The sequence below is a fragment of the Labeo rohita genome, chromosome 20, assembly GCF_022985175.1.
Source record: "Labeo rohita strain BAU-BD-2019 chromosome 20, IGBB_LRoh.1.0, whole genome shotgun sequence".
NCBI lineage: Eukaryota > Metazoa > Chordata > Actinopteri > Cypriniformes > Cyprinidae > Labeo > Labeo rohita.
In genome coordinates, this window is record NC_066888.1 from 3,573,262 (window position 1) to 3,590,509 (window position 17,248).

The 17,248-nt window shown below is 35.3% G+C and overlaps 1 protein-coding gene and 1 pseudogene across 1 annotated transcript; both read left to right on the plus strand.

Annotated features, from left to right (window-relative positions):
- The first annotated feature begins 3,151 nt into the window (after positions 1-3,151).
- Positions 3,152-13,399, plus strand: LOC127183027 (cholesterol 24-hydroxylase-like). Its single transcript, XM_051138820.1, has 15 exons — positions 3,152-3,371; positions 3,506-3,583; positions 5,691-5,772; positions 5,855-5,928; positions 8,219-8,305; positions 8,385-8,523; positions 8,618-8,731; positions 8,834-8,990; positions 9,557-9,628; positions 9,701-9,773; positions 9,858-9,942; positions 10,041-10,151; positions 12,027-12,115; positions 12,555-12,621; positions 12,798-13,399. Exons 1-15 carry the CDS (start codon positions 3,238-3,240, stop codon positions 12,936-12,938), a joined length of 1,503 nt encoding a protein of 500 aa, XP_050994777.1. The 5' UTR covers positions 3,152-3,237; the 3' UTR covers positions 12,939-13,399.
- Positions 13,400-14,619: 1,220 nt separating this feature from the next.
- LOC127183028 (cholesterol 24-hydroxylase-like) overlaps positions 14,620-17,248 on the plus strand; it is a 54,293-nt pseudogene continuing 51,664 nt past the window's right edge.

The following is a 17,248-nucleotide window of genomic DNA, read 5'->3' on the forward strand; positions in this document are numbered from 1 at the left end:
ACCCACTAGTAAAAAAAAAATTCTATCTGGTGTCTGAATAATTTTTGGTTTGACTGTATATTCCATAAATATCTGACACATAATGGTTGTAATGTCTGCTAAGTTGGCCTGCCATTAGGGTTGCAAAAGGGCAGAACATTTCCAGAAACTTTTCAGAAGTTTTAGAAATGTTCCAGGATTGATCCAGGAAACAAAGTAACAAAAACACTTTTGAAGGCTTTGGCCAAGTCACTGACACACTAGGTTTTAAAGCATGACTTAAATGTTTTGGGCGAGTTACTACATTGCAATAGAGTTGCAATAGAGTTCTGATATTCCATCAAACAGTTGTGACAATTCTATTTACAGTTTAGACAATGTTATGAATATAATATGTTACAGGTTTTCCTCAATTGCTTTGATTTAATTCTCGAATGAGAGCTTGCTTTTTTTTTCTCAAAACAATAAGTTCAGATGTCTGAACAATTAGCTTCTTATTCACATCGGGTTTGAATTTCTCTTTGATTTAAGCAAATTGCATGTTTGTTGGCAAAAGAGTAAGTACAATTGTTTATAGTTTGCACAATAACTAAAACTTGATTTTCACTGAAATTGCCGAAGTCTTCACAACTTCTGAACATTGTTTCATTGTTTGAGCCATCACATACAAAATGATCCATTCAATTATTAAAATCTGACATGTGGGTATTCGTAAATATCTGGCGTGGAATGGTTGTAATGCCTGCTAAGCTGGCAAATAGCTTGCCATTGAGGTTGCCCCTTTGCAACCGTACTTGTCATTGTAATGAAACAGGAATCACAATTTTGCCAATCAACCAAGTTTGGAAAAATATATATGGAGTTTGCCCAGCACAACCACTACTGTTTCTGTAGGTGGAACTTCACAACCATAAACAGCAGCAGCTACAGCAGTACTGCATACATACATTTTATGTGTACAGTACGTTTATCCATAGAATTGTGTTACATGTAAACTGAACTTCTGTGGAAGAGCATAGGAAGATATGTATAAGAATGTGTGGTGGTGGTGTTAGAGGAAGACAATAGAGTGTGTAAAAAAATTTAACAAGCAATGATAACACATTTATACAAAAAAATAAATGTACTGTATAAAAAAAATGTTCTTTTTGTGTGCTAAAGTATTGGCTTTTTACAATACATTTTTACCTTCTGCTGAAACCTGTACCTAAAATGCTCTGTGTTATACACAGACAAAATTGACATTCTTGTATAGTATAGAAAGCAGTCTGTCAACAAAAAGTAGAAAGATTTGCATATAACAAATATGAAATGAAACTGCATATAACAAAATATAATTTGCATATGACAAATATTTCCATGGTGAAAAAAACATCTAAACATTTTGACCAGTGTGGCTCATACGATGACACTTTTGGTGATTGATTTCGGTGGCATTGGCCAAGTCATTGACACAATAACTAGGTTTTGAAGCAGGAATTAATGTTTTGGGTGAGTTAGTACATTTTACAGACATGCAAAAGAGTTCTGATGTTCCAACAAACAGTTGTGACATTTGAGCTTACTGTTCAATGTTAAGACCGTTTCAAAAATGTGCCAAAGTGATTGAGAAAAACTGTAAGAATCAAAAAATGTGCCAAAGCGAAAAAAAACTGTAATATATGTGCTAGACAACACTACATTATAGCAAGATCTAAGTATAACTTTCAATAAAGCTTCTTTGAAATTATGTGTTAATAAAGTAATATAAAAGTAATTAAGCATTCTGCTTAGCATACAGATGGTTGGACCAAGATAGATAGATAGACAGATAAAACAAGTCAGGCTGTTTGTGCATATTGTCATGTCTGTCAGTATGTTCTTAGGCAGGGATTAAATAACGGCGATTAGGAGGTCAAAGTGCAAGGTAACAAAAATCCATAGGATTAAGACTGCAGTGAACTCTTAAGGATTCAGCTTGTCCTTGTATATATACAGAGCTTAAAAATGCATTGACATTGGCTAATGCAAATCGGCCATCAAAGGATACTACAAAGGTTTCTAGCATGTCAAGAGTGAAAATGACACTCTTAGCAGAAATCTGCAATAACAGCTTTAGGAGTTGGCCTGACATGGACCCTAAAATAAAAACGATTCTAAATCAAGAAAACAAAATAATGTACACAGAGGTCATTTTTTGAAAGGCTACTCTTAAAATGAACCTGTATATCAGATCCACATCAGAAGTCCGGACTCCCCAGGCAGTCTGCCAGTGCTTGGTGACTATACAGTGCTGTTTGCTCTCTTAGAGCTACAGAAATCTAAAATTTCCTCTGTTTGTGTGGCTGCGGAGCGCCTTCAGTACTCCCGTGCTGTCCGCCACCCACTGAGACCACAGATGTAAGTGATACAGGCCACACATGCTATAAACCCTGAGTGGAGGCCTGATTATAGCATTCATCAGCTTTTTTTTCTTTTCAATTAACTGGTTGTTTGAAGACTGAGAACTGTGCTGATCTTTTCTAACATTGATAGATGCTGAGTTCTACTTTAAACACATTAGAGGGCATCTTGTGGTGTAGGATAAATCCAACCAAAATTTAAAAACCAGTCAATTAGGTTTTTCAATTCATACCAGTACATCAATAACCATTTAATTTTGATCTTTGCTGCTGATGACATGTAAAATCTTAATTAAATGCTGAACAAAATGAGAAACCATTAGGCTGTAAGTCAAAAGTTGGCACTGAATGATCATGCACACAGTCATGTGACAAAACAAGATAGCGCCAGTTTCAAACAAGTGAGTCTGTGGGAGTAGATCAAACAAAAGTGCATATGCTTAGAAACCTGAAATTGGGTTTATTTTATTCTGATATATATGAAGTAGCCTAGCACTGGCAAATGAGCTATTACGCATAGCTTTTACACATCTGTTGTTTGATTGATTGTAAACTGTGTACTGCTTTGTGTATTGTAAGATCTCACTTCTTTCTGAAGTAAACTATTGAGCTTTATGTCCTATAAAATATGAACAATTCATGTATATAAAAATCCTACTAGAAAATATATTAACATTCTTTAAAATGCTTATCTCAGTACACTGGGTTTCCTTTGTAATGTGGGAATAGAAAAAAGATTAATACTGCCCTCTATCGTCCAAAAACCTTCAAAACAAGTCAGAAAACCCGGAACTAAAGACGTGAAAGCGTCATATATTTTGATAGCTGCAAAGCAGAGAGATTTTCAGTATACAGTGAGCTACAGTACAGCACCATCATGATCTCAGAGTGGGTCTCATATATGATATTTTACCTGCTAATCACTGTTTTCTGTGCATTTCTTGCATATTGTCTGTATGTTCATCATGTTCATCAGAAATATGACCATATACCTGGACCTCCAAGAGACAGGTAAGAAACTTTAAAAATGTATTCCCTTTATGAATGTGTTTGATACAACTACGTAAAAGATATTTTAACAATACCATCTTTGTTATTATGATCAAAGCTGAGATAAATTAACATGAAAACGAATGTCGTGACAGTTTTCTGCTGGGACATTCAGCAACTTTTGCCAGAGGGACGAAATCGGATAACTATATACAGGACTTATTTCTTAAGTGGTAAGAACAAAACCTTTGTAGAAATCCAACAGAATAGCTATAATTTATTTATTTGTCTTGTCTTGTCTGTTTTTTTTTTCTTTGACTGACCTAAGACTATAATGACGTATTGATTTTCCCCTTTCACCTGAAATATTGTCATTGTTGTCATAGGTCTCTCTCTCTCTCTCTCTGTGTTACTCACGTACTCACACATTAAAGGGCATCTTGTGGTGTAGGATCAATCTAACCAAAATTTTAAAACCAGTCCATACTAGTTTCCTACCAGTACATCAATAACCGTTTAATTATCTTTATTGCTGATGACATGTCAAATGTTAATTAAATGCTAAGCAAAATGACTAACCATTAGGTTAGCAAAAAACTTGTAGAAATCCAACAGAATAGTTTTATTTATTTATTTATTCATTTATTCATTTATTCATTCATTCATTCATTCATCTTGTCATTTTTTCCCTGACTAATGACCAAAGACTTTAATGACGTGTTGTATTTCCCCTTTCACCTAAAATGTTGTCATTATTACATGACATCGTATCACATGTAGTGATATTGCATAGGTCTCTCCCTTTCTCTTTCTCTCTCTCTCTCTCTCTCTCTCGCTCTTACTCACTTACTCACACATTAGAGGGCATCTTGTGGTGTAGGATAAATCTAAGCAAAATTTTAAAACCAGTCCATTAGGTCTTTCAATTCATACCAGTACATCAATAACAATTTGTGACTCTGGATCACAAAACCAGTCATAAGGGTCAATTTTTCAAAACTGAGATTTATACATCATCTGAAAGCTGAATAAATAAGCTTTCCAATGTTCCATTTGTTAGGATATGACAATATTTGGTTGAGATACAACTATTTGAAAATCTGGAATCTGAAATCAAAATATTGAGAAAATCACCTTTAAAGTTGGCCAAATAAAGTTCTTAACAATGTATATTACTAATCAAAAATTAAGTTTTCATGTATTTACAGTAGGAATTTTACAAAATATCTTCATGGAAAATGATCTTTACTTAATTTCCTAGTGATTTTTGCCATAAAAAAATATATAATTTTGACACATACAATGTATTTTTGGCTATTGCTACAAATATACCCCAGCGGTTCTGTGGTCCAGGGTCACATTTAATTTTGATCTTTGTTGCTGATGACATGTTAACTGTTAATTAAATGCTGTACAAAATGAATAACCATTAGGTTAGCAAAACACTTCCAACAGAAGTGTTTTAGAAATCCAACAGAATTGTTATAATTTGTATTATATATATGTTTATTTGTTTATTTATTTATTCTTTATTTGTCTTGTCTTGTTTTTTTCCTTGGCTAATGACCAAAGACTATAATGATGTGTTGATTTTCTCCTTTCACCTAAAATATTGTCATTATTACATGACATCGTATCACAGCTAGTGATATTGCATCTCTCTCTCTCTCTCTCTCTCTCTCTCTCTCTCTCTCTCTCTCTCTCTCTCACTCACACATTAAAGGGCATTTTGTGGTGTAGGATAAATCTAACCAACAGGTCTTTCATTTCATCCTAGTACATCAGTAACCATTTAATTTTGATATTTGTTGCTGATGACATGTGAAATATTAATTAAATGCTGAACAAAATGACTAACCATTAGATTAGCAAAACACTTGTAGAAATCCAACAGAATAGTTACAATTTATTATTAATTTATTTATTTGTTTGTTCGTTCGTTCATTTATTTATTGACCAAGGACTACAATGACGTGTGGATTTTCCCCTTTCACCTAAAATATTGTCATTGTTAGGTAACATCATATATCACATGTGGTGTCTCTCTCTTTCTCTCTCTCTCTATATTTTATGGGTACATTCCATAGGCCATAATGTAGGAAGTACTACACACACACACACACACACACACACACACACACACTCACACAAACACACACAGTGTACACAAATGCTTTTTTCACTTTTAATGTTTACTATTACTTTTATTATGAAAAGTCAAATGATTTCATGCAATTTAAATAACATCATAAAACCACACTGTTGTTTCACTCATTTCCTCACTTAGATACAGAGTTATAGATGCATTCTCAGTAAAGTTACCATGTTCTTGTTTTTAAGGGCAGAAAAATATGGCCCTGTCTACAGGCTGAACAGTTTTCATTATGTTGTGTTAATTGTCTATTGCCCTGAGGCTACAAAGGTAAATATTTTAAATTTTATTAATCTTGATTATCAGATGCCACATAATCTAATAAATACAATTCTCTGCTCTGTTATTGTAGACACTCCTGATGTCACCTAAGTATCTCAAAGATCACTTTGTCTACAAACGCCTCTTTAACTTGTTTGGAAAAAGGTAAGCTTTAACCCTTTTAACTGTCACCCCCAGACGTGAAAGTACACTATCCAAACCTAAATGATTATAATTTATGAACAAATACATTTTGTACTATGATTTTAAAGTACCATTTCCATGGTATTGCAATGTCTTAAGCTTTTAGTTGCTATATAATTTATGATGATCATTAAAACATAAAGGAGAAAGGCAACAAAAAAAAAGACTTTTTGTGACATAGGTCAGAACTCTTGTTATGATATAGATTTTATCTATATCTATTTAGAAGTCTTAGACCTTTCAAACTATATATAGTTTGTCATGATTACATTAGGATTTAATTATAATACAGTAAAGTAACCTTAGCCGTCCCACTGAGGGAACAGGTGAAAGGCTCATTTGTTCTTGATACGTCTTTGCATTTGCTAGGTGTAGTCTAGTTTCATTATCTCTACAATGATAACAGTGGGCTGCACCAAGACACATAACCACCCTTATCGTCATCTAGAAGTTTGTATGGTAGAGGCCTAATGTTTGATGCTTAAATCCATTTTTTAGGGGCCAAGTTGGTGTTCTTATTCTTCTTCTTCCGTTTCCGTTTCTTCTTCTGCTCTTCAGTCAATGGCAGCCCATAGAACCACTTGGGGGAAAGATGTAAAATTTGGCACACTGATAGAGGACAGGCCCATCATTAACCACAGCAAGTTTGGAGTCTCTAACTCAAACTCTGTAGCGGCACCACTTGTCCAAAATTTCACTCATGTTTATACTAATAAGTTTTGAACCGTAAGGCACAGAAGGAAAATTCTTTCTTTTTCTTCTGAATCCTTGGCTCATGCCAAGTCAAATGAATTTAATCCAAAATTTAAGGTCTATCATAAGGTTTTAAGGTAATCGTAAGGTTTTAGTTTTTTAGCTATTTTTTAATGTTCAAAAAATTGTACTCGTCTTAGATGGTTTGTCTGATTTTCACCAAAATTGGCTCAGATCATATTCAGACCATGCTGGCAAAAAGTTATGGAATTCAGGTTAAGTAATCAAACCGTTCTTGAATAACGTGCAAACGAATTCTGCGAAAAGCGCACAAAAATTGATGTGAGGTTAACTCCGCAACCGTTTGGCATGAGTATTATGTTATAACAAGAATGACCTGAGGCTACCTGCAGTGTTTTGGCACAGTGCCACCTAGTGGTCAGGAGACATGAAAAATGGCTTTTTTTGCTTATAATAGTTTGGCCAAAAATCACATGCCGAGTCAAACCGTACCCATTTTGGGTGTCGCCCATTTTTAATTATGTTGTAAAGTTCTATATTTTATGAACGCATTGACGTATTGTTATGAAACTCGGTATGTGTCTTTGGCACCATGCCTTGACAGTACTCAAAAGTTTGGAGACAGCGCCACCTTTTGGTCAAAGGTTATAATGAAATTTTGAAAAATGCTAATAACTTTGAACTCCTCCTAGACTGTTGGTCTGATTTTCACCAAAATGGACCATCTTCAGACCATCCTGGCAAAATTTATGGATTTTGAGGCTGTATCTCTGCAAAGCTCTGACATATTGACACCAAACGTTGTGTGTGCCGCTGTCACGTCAGACAGAACACACCACATCAATTTGAAAACAGCACCACCTATTGGTAAAAAAAGATAAGCCATTAAATAATATTATTAGTGGTTGTATTTATGATTTTTCAGCCTTTTCAAGTGCTAAAATATCTTTAATTACTCTTTGTTGTAGCTGTTCTGTTGCTCCATGCCATGCTTAGCTCCTCATTTTGCCTCTGTTGTACCTGGCCCCTTAATTGTAGAAATGAACCAAGTGGATCCAACAATTGGAAATTCGTTACATCTACACAAATATTGGACAGACTGTTTATATAGTAGGGCCGTCAAACAATTCAAATGTAAATTTCATTTTTGGTAAAGTCTGACCTGCAAATTTTTACCACAACATCTAGACATTTGACCAAACACGGTGTAACTTCAACTGAGTAATTTAGCTAAATTAAAAGAACACAAACTTCGCATTTTCAGGTTTACAGCATTGGTGGAAGGTGGAGTAGATTATATATTTTTAGACTTTGAATTTTTTTAATTATTTGTCATGTTAAAGTTGATGTTTTTAAAAAAGACACTGCAAAGCTTGATGTCATGTCACAACCATTCAAAGAAAATTTGCATTGCTCTAGTCTAGTGCCAATGCTCTAGTGTAACTGCGACTTAATGCACATTTGGTTTTGGTTTAATTAAATTTTTTTATGGGATTTGCTTTGCCAGTGGTGTGAAAGTCTGAATCAATCTTTTCAGGTTCCTTGGAAATGGGTTAGTGACGGCTGTAGACCATAACATCTGGTACAGGCAACGTCGCATCATGGATCCTGCATTTAGCAGCACGTGAGTCAAGTACAGGATTTCTCTGATATACTGAAATGTGATAGAGATGCACCTCAACTGATGCTGTCTTGTCTCTTAGATACTTACGAAGCTTGATGGGCACTTTCAACGAGATGTCTGAGCGCCTCATGGACAAGCTGGCGGAAATGGCCGACACGAAAGCACCTGCCGTCATGCATGAACTGGTCAACTGTGTCACACTTGATGTCATTTGCAAGGTTTCACTCTTCTTCCTGCTTATTCAAATAAGGGGCTAATTCATGGAAGGTGAAATGAACTGTTGATCAATATTTTGATTTTTTTTATCCACAGACAGCCTTTGGTGTTGATTTAAATTTGTTAAAGCAAACTGACAGCCCCTTCCAGAAGGCAGTAGAACAGTGTTTAAAAGGCATGGTGTTCTATCTCAGAGACCCATTCTTTACAGTAAGAGAACTGATTCATAGATTCTTATGTCACCCAAAATGAGTAGGGTTAATGCTATATAATAATTTTTGTGCATGTGTGTTTTCATTTGCGGGTCCACAGCTTTTACCAAAGAATTGGAAGACTGTACAAGAAACTAAAGATGCAGCTGAACTCCTGCGTAAAACGGGAGAGAAATGGATACAAAACAGAAAGACAGCAATAGAAAGTGGAGAAGACGTTCCCAAAGACATTCTCACACAAATCCTCAAAACGGCAGGTGTGTGGCTCTCAAATCTCTTAATGAGATATTAAATGGTTAAGTGTATTTTCCCTTTTCCCACTGGTAAAATGTGGTGAAAATTTAAGCAATTAAACTATTAAAGTTCAAATACAACTTTGCAAAAGTGCAACCAGAAGGAACACAAAAAGCTAAACTGTTTGCAACAAGTGTGAAAAAGAAGAATTTACTTTGGAGCAATACAAGTTTGGGAAAGAATATTGATATGGACAGATTACAGAAGTCTTAAGACACATTTTCATTTAAGTTAAACTCTTGAACAGAATGGCTAAAGGCATTTATCTAACATGTTTGCATTGATCAACAATTATAAAACAGCACAAACGTGATCACAGAATGTTATAAAGGCTTATGTTTCATGATATGGAAATAAAAGAAACAGTATATTGACTTCTGAAGTCACTTTGAAAATGTGTTCTTTACATTATTAATGTTCCACAACATTGGAATGTCTTTGAATGATCTTAGTTTGTGTTCTCAGCAAATATCAACATGTGCTTTTTAGAGATCCTTTTACCGTTAACACTTTCCATTTTTTGCTGCAGAGGAGGAAAACGTTACTAACAAAGAAGATCATGAGCTGATGTTGGACAATTTTGTGACTTTCTTCATTGCTGGTGAGTTGCGGCTTTGTTTGATTTTTGTTCATAAACTCTTGCAGTTATAAACAGCGCTTGATTCTGTTCCAGGGCAAGAGACAACAGCCAATCAGCTTTCATTTGCAATTATGGAATTAGGGAGAAATCCTGAGATATATAAACGGTAAAACACTTATTGAAAATGTGGACCTATTCCATCCGTCTTGCATTACAATGCTTTATAGTTTGAATTTCTTCTCCTTTCCAGGGCTAAAGCAGAGGTAGATGAAATACTTGGGACAAAAAGAGAAATTTCATATGATGACCTTGGAAAATTCACTTATTTGTCTCAGGTTGGACTGCAAAGATGTTGTTTGACATGATGCTACAAACACAAATGGTTTTATAGCAATTTCTTTAAATGGTATTTGTTGTTTACTCAACGCTGCAGGTTTTGAAAGAAACCCTGCGTCTGTACCCAACTGCTCCAGGTACCAGTCGTTGGATACATGAGGACATGGTTATAAATGGACTGAAAATCCCAGGGGGCTGTGCAGTTATTGTGAGTATCGCCAGATTACCAGTAAGGCTGGTCTTTTCATTATGTAGCTATCATGGCACGTGTGAAATCAGTCCAGTAGATTAGTGAGACATCACAGATGTGATGATACAGAGACCAGGAATCTTAAAAGCGCATCTGGAACAAAACAGTGTTAGCTTCTGAAAGGTCGAAGCAAGACACTCACAGGGATGCAGGAAGTGCAGCAAGTTGACGCAGCATCTCATTCCCTCTCGTCATTCTGTGTCAGAATGCTGTGGGAATGTCACAAACATCCAGCAGGGACACCCCTGACAGAAAAGCTTTAGATGCCTCCATACAGTCGTAGCATAATGGTTAGAGAGTCGGACTTGTAACCCAAAGGTCGGCATATACAGGTGCATCTCAATAAATTAGAATGTTGTGGAAAAGTTCATTTATTTCAGTAATTCAACTCAAACTGTGGTTTCCTGAGCCTTCAAAATGGTCTCTCAGTTTGGTTCACTAGGCTACACAATCATGGGGAAGACTGCTGATCTGACAGTTGACCAGAAGACAATCATTGACACCCTTCACAAGGAGGGTAAGCCACAAACATTTATTGCTGAAGAAGCTGGCAGTTGTCGTATTCCTCTTGTTAAGCCACTCCTAAACTACAGACAACATCAGAGGTGTCTTACCTGGGCTAAGGAGAAGAAGAAATGGACTGTTGCCCAGTGGTCCAAAGTCCTCTTTTTAGATGAGAGCAAGTTTTGTATTTCATTTGGAAACCAAGGTCCTAGAGTCTGGAGGAAGGGTGGAGCTCATAGCCCAAGTTGCTTGAAGTCCAGTGTTAAGTTTCCACCTCCATGCCACGCCGAATTGAGGCAGTAATAAAAGCAAAAGGAGCCCCTACCATGTATTGAGTACATATAAAGTAAATGAACATACTTTCCAGAAGGCCAACAATTCACTAAAAATGTTTTTTTTTATTGGTCTTATGAAGTATTCTGATTTGATGAGTGAATTGGTGGGTTTTTGTTAAATGTGAGCCAAAATCATCATAATTAAAGACTTAAATTACTTCAGTCTGTGTGCACTGAATTTATTTAATACACAAGTTTCACAATTTAAGTTGAATTACTGAAATAAATGAACTTTTCCATGACATTCTAATTTATTGAGATGCACCTGTATACCTTACCCACCAAGGGACGATGTTGTTTCAGGAGACAGATAACCTGCAAGCATCCGCTCCACTGTAGGCATCGCCCCATTGCTCTGTTCATTCAACCCATTGATGTTTGCATTTGTTATGGACTGGGGTTGAAGAGGCGGGCTGAATATGGCTTATTCCATGACCTCGACACATCAGTGTTAAGATTGGGAAAGAATGGCAGGCTCCGATGTGAAGGTTGTGGTTTAGCAGGTGAGGGCAGAGGTTTTTGCTGCAGGTTTTTGGAAATGTAAGCTGTTCTTGCAGCTTGCTATTCTGAATTAAAGGATTTGGATGATGACTGGTGATCTTTTATATGTTAATGACATTAATTAGGAATTGTTTACCAGGCAGAGAGTTGAAACCATTCAGTTGCGCGCAACTTCAAGTCCATTTGCGATTCATAGATTTCACATCTGAAAGAGAGGCGTACATGTGTTTTCTGTGCGCATATTTGAGAGATGATCGTAAGATCAATTTCAGGATGGTTTCTGCGCAAAATTTTATTGCAACATTTTGAGATCTCTAATTCACCTGCCCGTAATGTCTCGCCACTCCATTGGACTGATTTCACATGTGCTTCAAGATGTGATCACACATAGGTGTTTTACAGCGTTTCTATGCAGCGTAAGTTCCCTTGAAGGTGAACTAATTTTATATGAATATATGAGTATTTTAAATAATCTTCATATCTTTCCATACAGTTGAGTTCGTTTGTTTCCCAAAGACTGGAAAAGTTTTTTAAAGATCCGTTGAAGTTTGATCCAGAGAGATTTGATGTGAATGCTGCAAAGTAAGTCATTATCACAGTCTCCTTTTACCCTCTATTTTATTATTTTAGTATGCTACATTCATGCCATTACAAGATTATAATTTCTGACATCCTACTTTAAGATGTTCACTCGATTGGATGTGGAATTATGCATTTTCATGGCAATTCTATTAATGATGTCTGTGTAATTTATAATTTTTAACTGTGTACTAGCTACTGTATTGTGTGTGGGTTTTTTTTTACATTATTCCTTATTAATACATTAACAAAAGCCAATTAAAGGCATTATTAAACAAAGATTATGAAATACAAGTACTGTACAAGTTCAACATGGAAGTGAGTGATTTTAACAAGTCAGATTCTTGTAATTACAATATTTACATATGTCATGAACACTTCTTTATATTGTGGCATTACAGCATGAAATCTGCTGGTTTCTAATTTTGTTCTTATCTGTAAGGCCGTATTACACCTACTACCCATTTGCACTTGGTCCGCGAATCTGTCTGGGGCAGGTCTTCTCACAGGTAATGAAATGCTTACATACACACACACATTTGTGCCTCCCTTTCTCCTTCAGAATTTGTAGACTTTTAGAACACACAGGCTTATTTGTTGAATTCCGTTAGATGTTTAATTGATACTTGTTTTCAAAGTGCCAAATTTGCTGTGGTTGACCACTCTGTCATGTTTCTGCATTCAGATGGAGGCAAAAGTTGTGCTTGCCAAACTGCTTCAGAGATATGAGTTCAGTCTGGTTCCTGGACAGTCTTTCGACATTAAAGACACAGGAACTCTGCGGCCCAAGAGTGGAGTGATCTGCCACATTAAACACTGTTCATAGGATGTGTTTAAGGCCCTTGTTTTGTAGCAACTCTATTCTAATCAGCTTTTTTTTGCTTCCTCTCATTTCCTCCTTATACATTTGCAATGATGATACATGGTTTCAGGGTTAACTGCAAATTTTATAGCTGATCAAAGTCTAAAGAAGTCTAAACTTTTATGCTATGACTGCTAATTACTACTTCTGTTTTTTAACCATTTGCAATCAGTTTTACTAACACTAAGTTTAAAAGTCTGACATAGTGACATTTAAGCTTTTTCGGTTAGGAGGAAGCTTGTAAGTTTGACTATGTTTTTATGATTTCCACCTGTGTTTTTTGGTTGCATTCTTCACATCCTTAAATCACCAACAGTCATTTGCTCATATTCCAGTTGATTTAAATTGATTTAAAATGTTTGAAAACAGTTCCACACTGAGGTCATCTGAGTTTATGAAATAAAGAAAAATGTTTTCATTTTTCATTTAAGGTGTTCATGTTTTTTTTTCTTTTAATGAATACATTTCTTGAATTAATTAATTGATTAATTAACAAATGCTTTTCAGTCCCTTTCAGTCATCAATGGCCACACAAAGAACTGACATACACAAAGCACTCTGAGTCTTCAAAGTTTATTGGGCAGATACAGTGTGTATACTTTTATTCCATATCATGCATATTTAATCATCATTGAACAAAGACGTTCAACACTGATAAACAAATGAACAGATTTTAATAAGGTCTCCTACCTCTGTTTACCAAAAATGTACATTTTTCATCTTCATCCACTTCCTCAGAATCACATTTCTTGCAGGAATATTCCAGCACGTCTTACTTGAAAAACAATTAATTATTGAACTGATACAATGAGAACAGTTGTGGTTTGCGTTACACAATATGTCTTACATTTGAAATAGTTTAAGTTTATTCAAGTGCGCTATTAGTATACTTCTTTTAAACCAAAAATACGTTCAGTATACTTTTATGTACTTCCCAGATATGTGCTTTATTTACTTTTAGTATACTTGCAGTACAAACTGAAAACATAGATGTAAACTATTTGTGTACTCAAAGTTTACTACTGTTATGCTTAAAATTATACTTTTATATACCAGAAAGTGGGCCAGTTTAGTCCCACGAAGTACTGAAATAGTACATTTAAAAGTATACTACTAGTACACTGATATTTGTATACTTGCTACATAAAGTATACTTAAAAATATACTTTAACTTTACTTAAGTATACTTAATAAAATAAACTTGAAGTATACTTCTTTTTGTTAAGGGCGCCTTGGTGAAAAAAAAACAGCATATGCTGGTAGGTATGTTTTGATGCTGGGTTGGTGGTTAGGTAGGTTTTGATGCTGGTTTAAGCTGGTCCTTTGCTGGTTTTTGCTGGTCATGTTGCTGGTCAAGGACCAGCATGAACCAGCAAAGGACCATCTTAAACCAGCATCAAAACTAACCTAACCAGCATATTTTCACCAGGGCGAGCAAGACAGAAATAATTTTTGTCTAATATCTTAATACCCTCTCAGTTTTTAAACAGTTTTTGCTTCATATCCCTTACACTATTAACTAGCCCAATGCATACAAATATGTTTATATTTAACATTTACAAAATACTAATCTCAAGTGTTCTTGCTTATTGTAAGGATGGAAGAAGACTAGTACTGCCCTCTATTGTCAAAAACCCTTCAAAGCAAGATCCAGAAACCCGGAAATAAAGCGCTTGATATCTGACAGCAGTAAGGCAGACAGACGTACATTACAGTGAGTTACTCTGCAGCACCATCATGATCTTAGAATGGGTCTCGTTTATTTTGTTTTACCTGCTTGCCGCTGTTTTCGGTGCATTTCTTGCATATTGTCTGTATGTTCACCATGTTCATCAGAAATATGATCATATACCTGGACCTCCAAGAGACAAGTAAGAAACTTTAAGAATTTATTCTCTTTTTTCTTGTGTTTGATACTACTGCATAAATATATATTGCAACAAAACACAATCTCAGAAAAATTAACAAAACTGATATCCTGACAGTTTTCTGCTGGGACATACACCAACTTTTTCTAGAGCAATGAACTCGGACGACATTATATATGACTTGTTTGTTAAGTGGTAAGAGCAAAACACTCTCATACAATGAATCCATTTTTTCCATTCCATTATTTTTGTTGTTTGTTTGGGTTTTGTTTTTATGACTAATGTCTTATTGATCTGACCCTGCACCTACAAAATGTGTCACTGTTACCTAACAGTATGTTATCTTATCACATGAGTTTGCATTAAATAGAAAACCAATCAAACCAAAAAAAAAAAAAAAAAATTATTTATTTTGAAGTCAACACTTATTCAATAAAATATTCATTTTATTGAACTATAAATGTGCACTGTTGTTCAACTCAATAGCAAGAATTTCTTTACTTTAGCTAAGTTATATAGATGTAGTGATACTTTATTGATCTACTGTATAAAGAGAATTTAGTAAAGCGTTCTAACCGTGTCTTTGTTTTAAGGGGAGAAAAATATGGCCCTGTCTACAGAATGAACAGTTTTCACTATGTCGTGATTGCAGTTCATTGCCCTGAGGCTACAAAGGTAAATATTTACACTCAGTTAGGTTGGTAATCAGAAGCCACAAAATCGAAATAAATACAAACTAAAAGGAAAAAAAAATTGTCCTTTATTGCAGACAATCCTGATGTCACCTAAGTATCTCAAAGATCCCTTAGTCTACAAACGCCTCTTTAACTTGTTTGGGAAACGGTAAGCTGTATTTTGTTCCGGATATGTCATAGCTTTGCTGGTGTAGTCTAGTCTCAGTATCTGTACATTGATAGCAGTGGCCTAAACTAAGACACATTACTACCTTTATCATCATCTAGATGTATGTTAGAGGCCCTATGAACTCAAAATATGAGCATGTGGACTTTGTGGCACTGAGTTCCTGATTAATAGCTGTAAAACCATATATGCCCTCATATGTGTATTTGACTGGAGGAGACAGTACTGATGTGAGGGGAGGTGTGTCTTTTTGACAATAGGAAATATGAAAATATAGAAGAAAAATTTAATTTTCATAAATCATTTTACAGGGTTTTCAAATATAACCTTTTGTGATCAAAATGAATACTAAAAAAAAAAGAATTAAAACAAGGTTTATAAAACAAATAAAGGAAACCAAATTTTCTAGCTGTATTTAGCTGTTGAAGTTCAGCTAAAAGTTGAAGTATCTTTTCATCACAAATTAATTAGTACTGTGTTAAATTACATGACATACTGATTAATTCATCAAATTAAAACTCTTAGGTGGTTTTCCGAATGTGTGTTATGGGTGTGATTAACATAGTTTAACACATTATTAAAGAGGGTGCTATGTTGCACTTTTTTTTACACTGACTTTAATTCATATGCATATAAATGCAGGACCACACATAAGCAAAATTTGCAAAACTCAATTTGTATCAGGTGTAGATGTGTCACCACTAGCTGTATAAAATTAAGATCAAGCTCAATCACCTCAGGTTCATGGGAAACGGGCTAATAACAGCCGCGGACCATGATGTCTGGTACCGGCAGCGTCGCATCATGGATCCTGCATTTAGCAGCACGTGAGTCAAGTACAAAACATCTCTGATACTGAAATGAGATAGAGCTGCCCCTCAGCTGATGCTGTTTTATCCGTCAGATACTTACGAGGCTTGATGGGCACTTTTAATGAGATGTCTGAGCGCCTTATGGACCACCTGGGGGAAATAGCCGGCACGAAAACACCTGTCATCATGCATGACCTGGTCAACTGTGTCACACTCGACGTCATTTGCAAGGTTTCACAAGGTTTCTTCCCGCTAATTCTAAGGAAGGTCTAATACAAAGAAGATCAAATTAGCTGTAAATCAATACCTAGTATGTTTTCATCCACAGGTGGCTTTTGGTGTTGATTTAAATTGTTTAAAGCAAACTGAAAGCCCCTTCCAGAATGCAGTTGAGCTGTGTTTAAAGGGCATGGTATTTGATCTCAGAGACCCATTCTTTGCGGTAAGATAATTTATCTCAAGATACTCCAAAGTAGTAAGGCTAATTCAATTCAATTAAAATTTATTTGTATAATGCCTTTCACGATACATATCATTGCAAAGCAACTTTACAGCAATTTAAAGTTTTTACAATATATTTAGTAGTAGCTTACGAGTTGTGACTATGTCAAGTTGTATGGCAATGTACATATGGCAGAGATGTATGGTAAAGATCAATTAATGATGTAATCAAACAGACAAAGAACACTATAAATTAGTAGCAAAATTCGGTAGTGTTGTGTGTTGTTTCAGG

Bases quoted from the DNA above. Each gene is read 5' to 3' on its own strand.
- LOC127183027 (XM_051138820.1), top strand. From the start codon at position 3,238: ATGATCTCAGAGTGGGTCTCATATATGATATTTTACCTGCTAATCACT. The intron at 9,629-9,700 runs GTGAGTTGCGGC...ATTCTGTTCCAG, and splicing joins TGTGACTTTCTTCATTGCTG to GGCAAGAGACAACAGCCAAT. The intron at 9,943-10,040 runs GTTGGACTGCAA...TCAACGCTGCAG, and splicing joins AATTCACTTATTTGTCTCAG to GTTTTGAAAGAAACCCTGCG.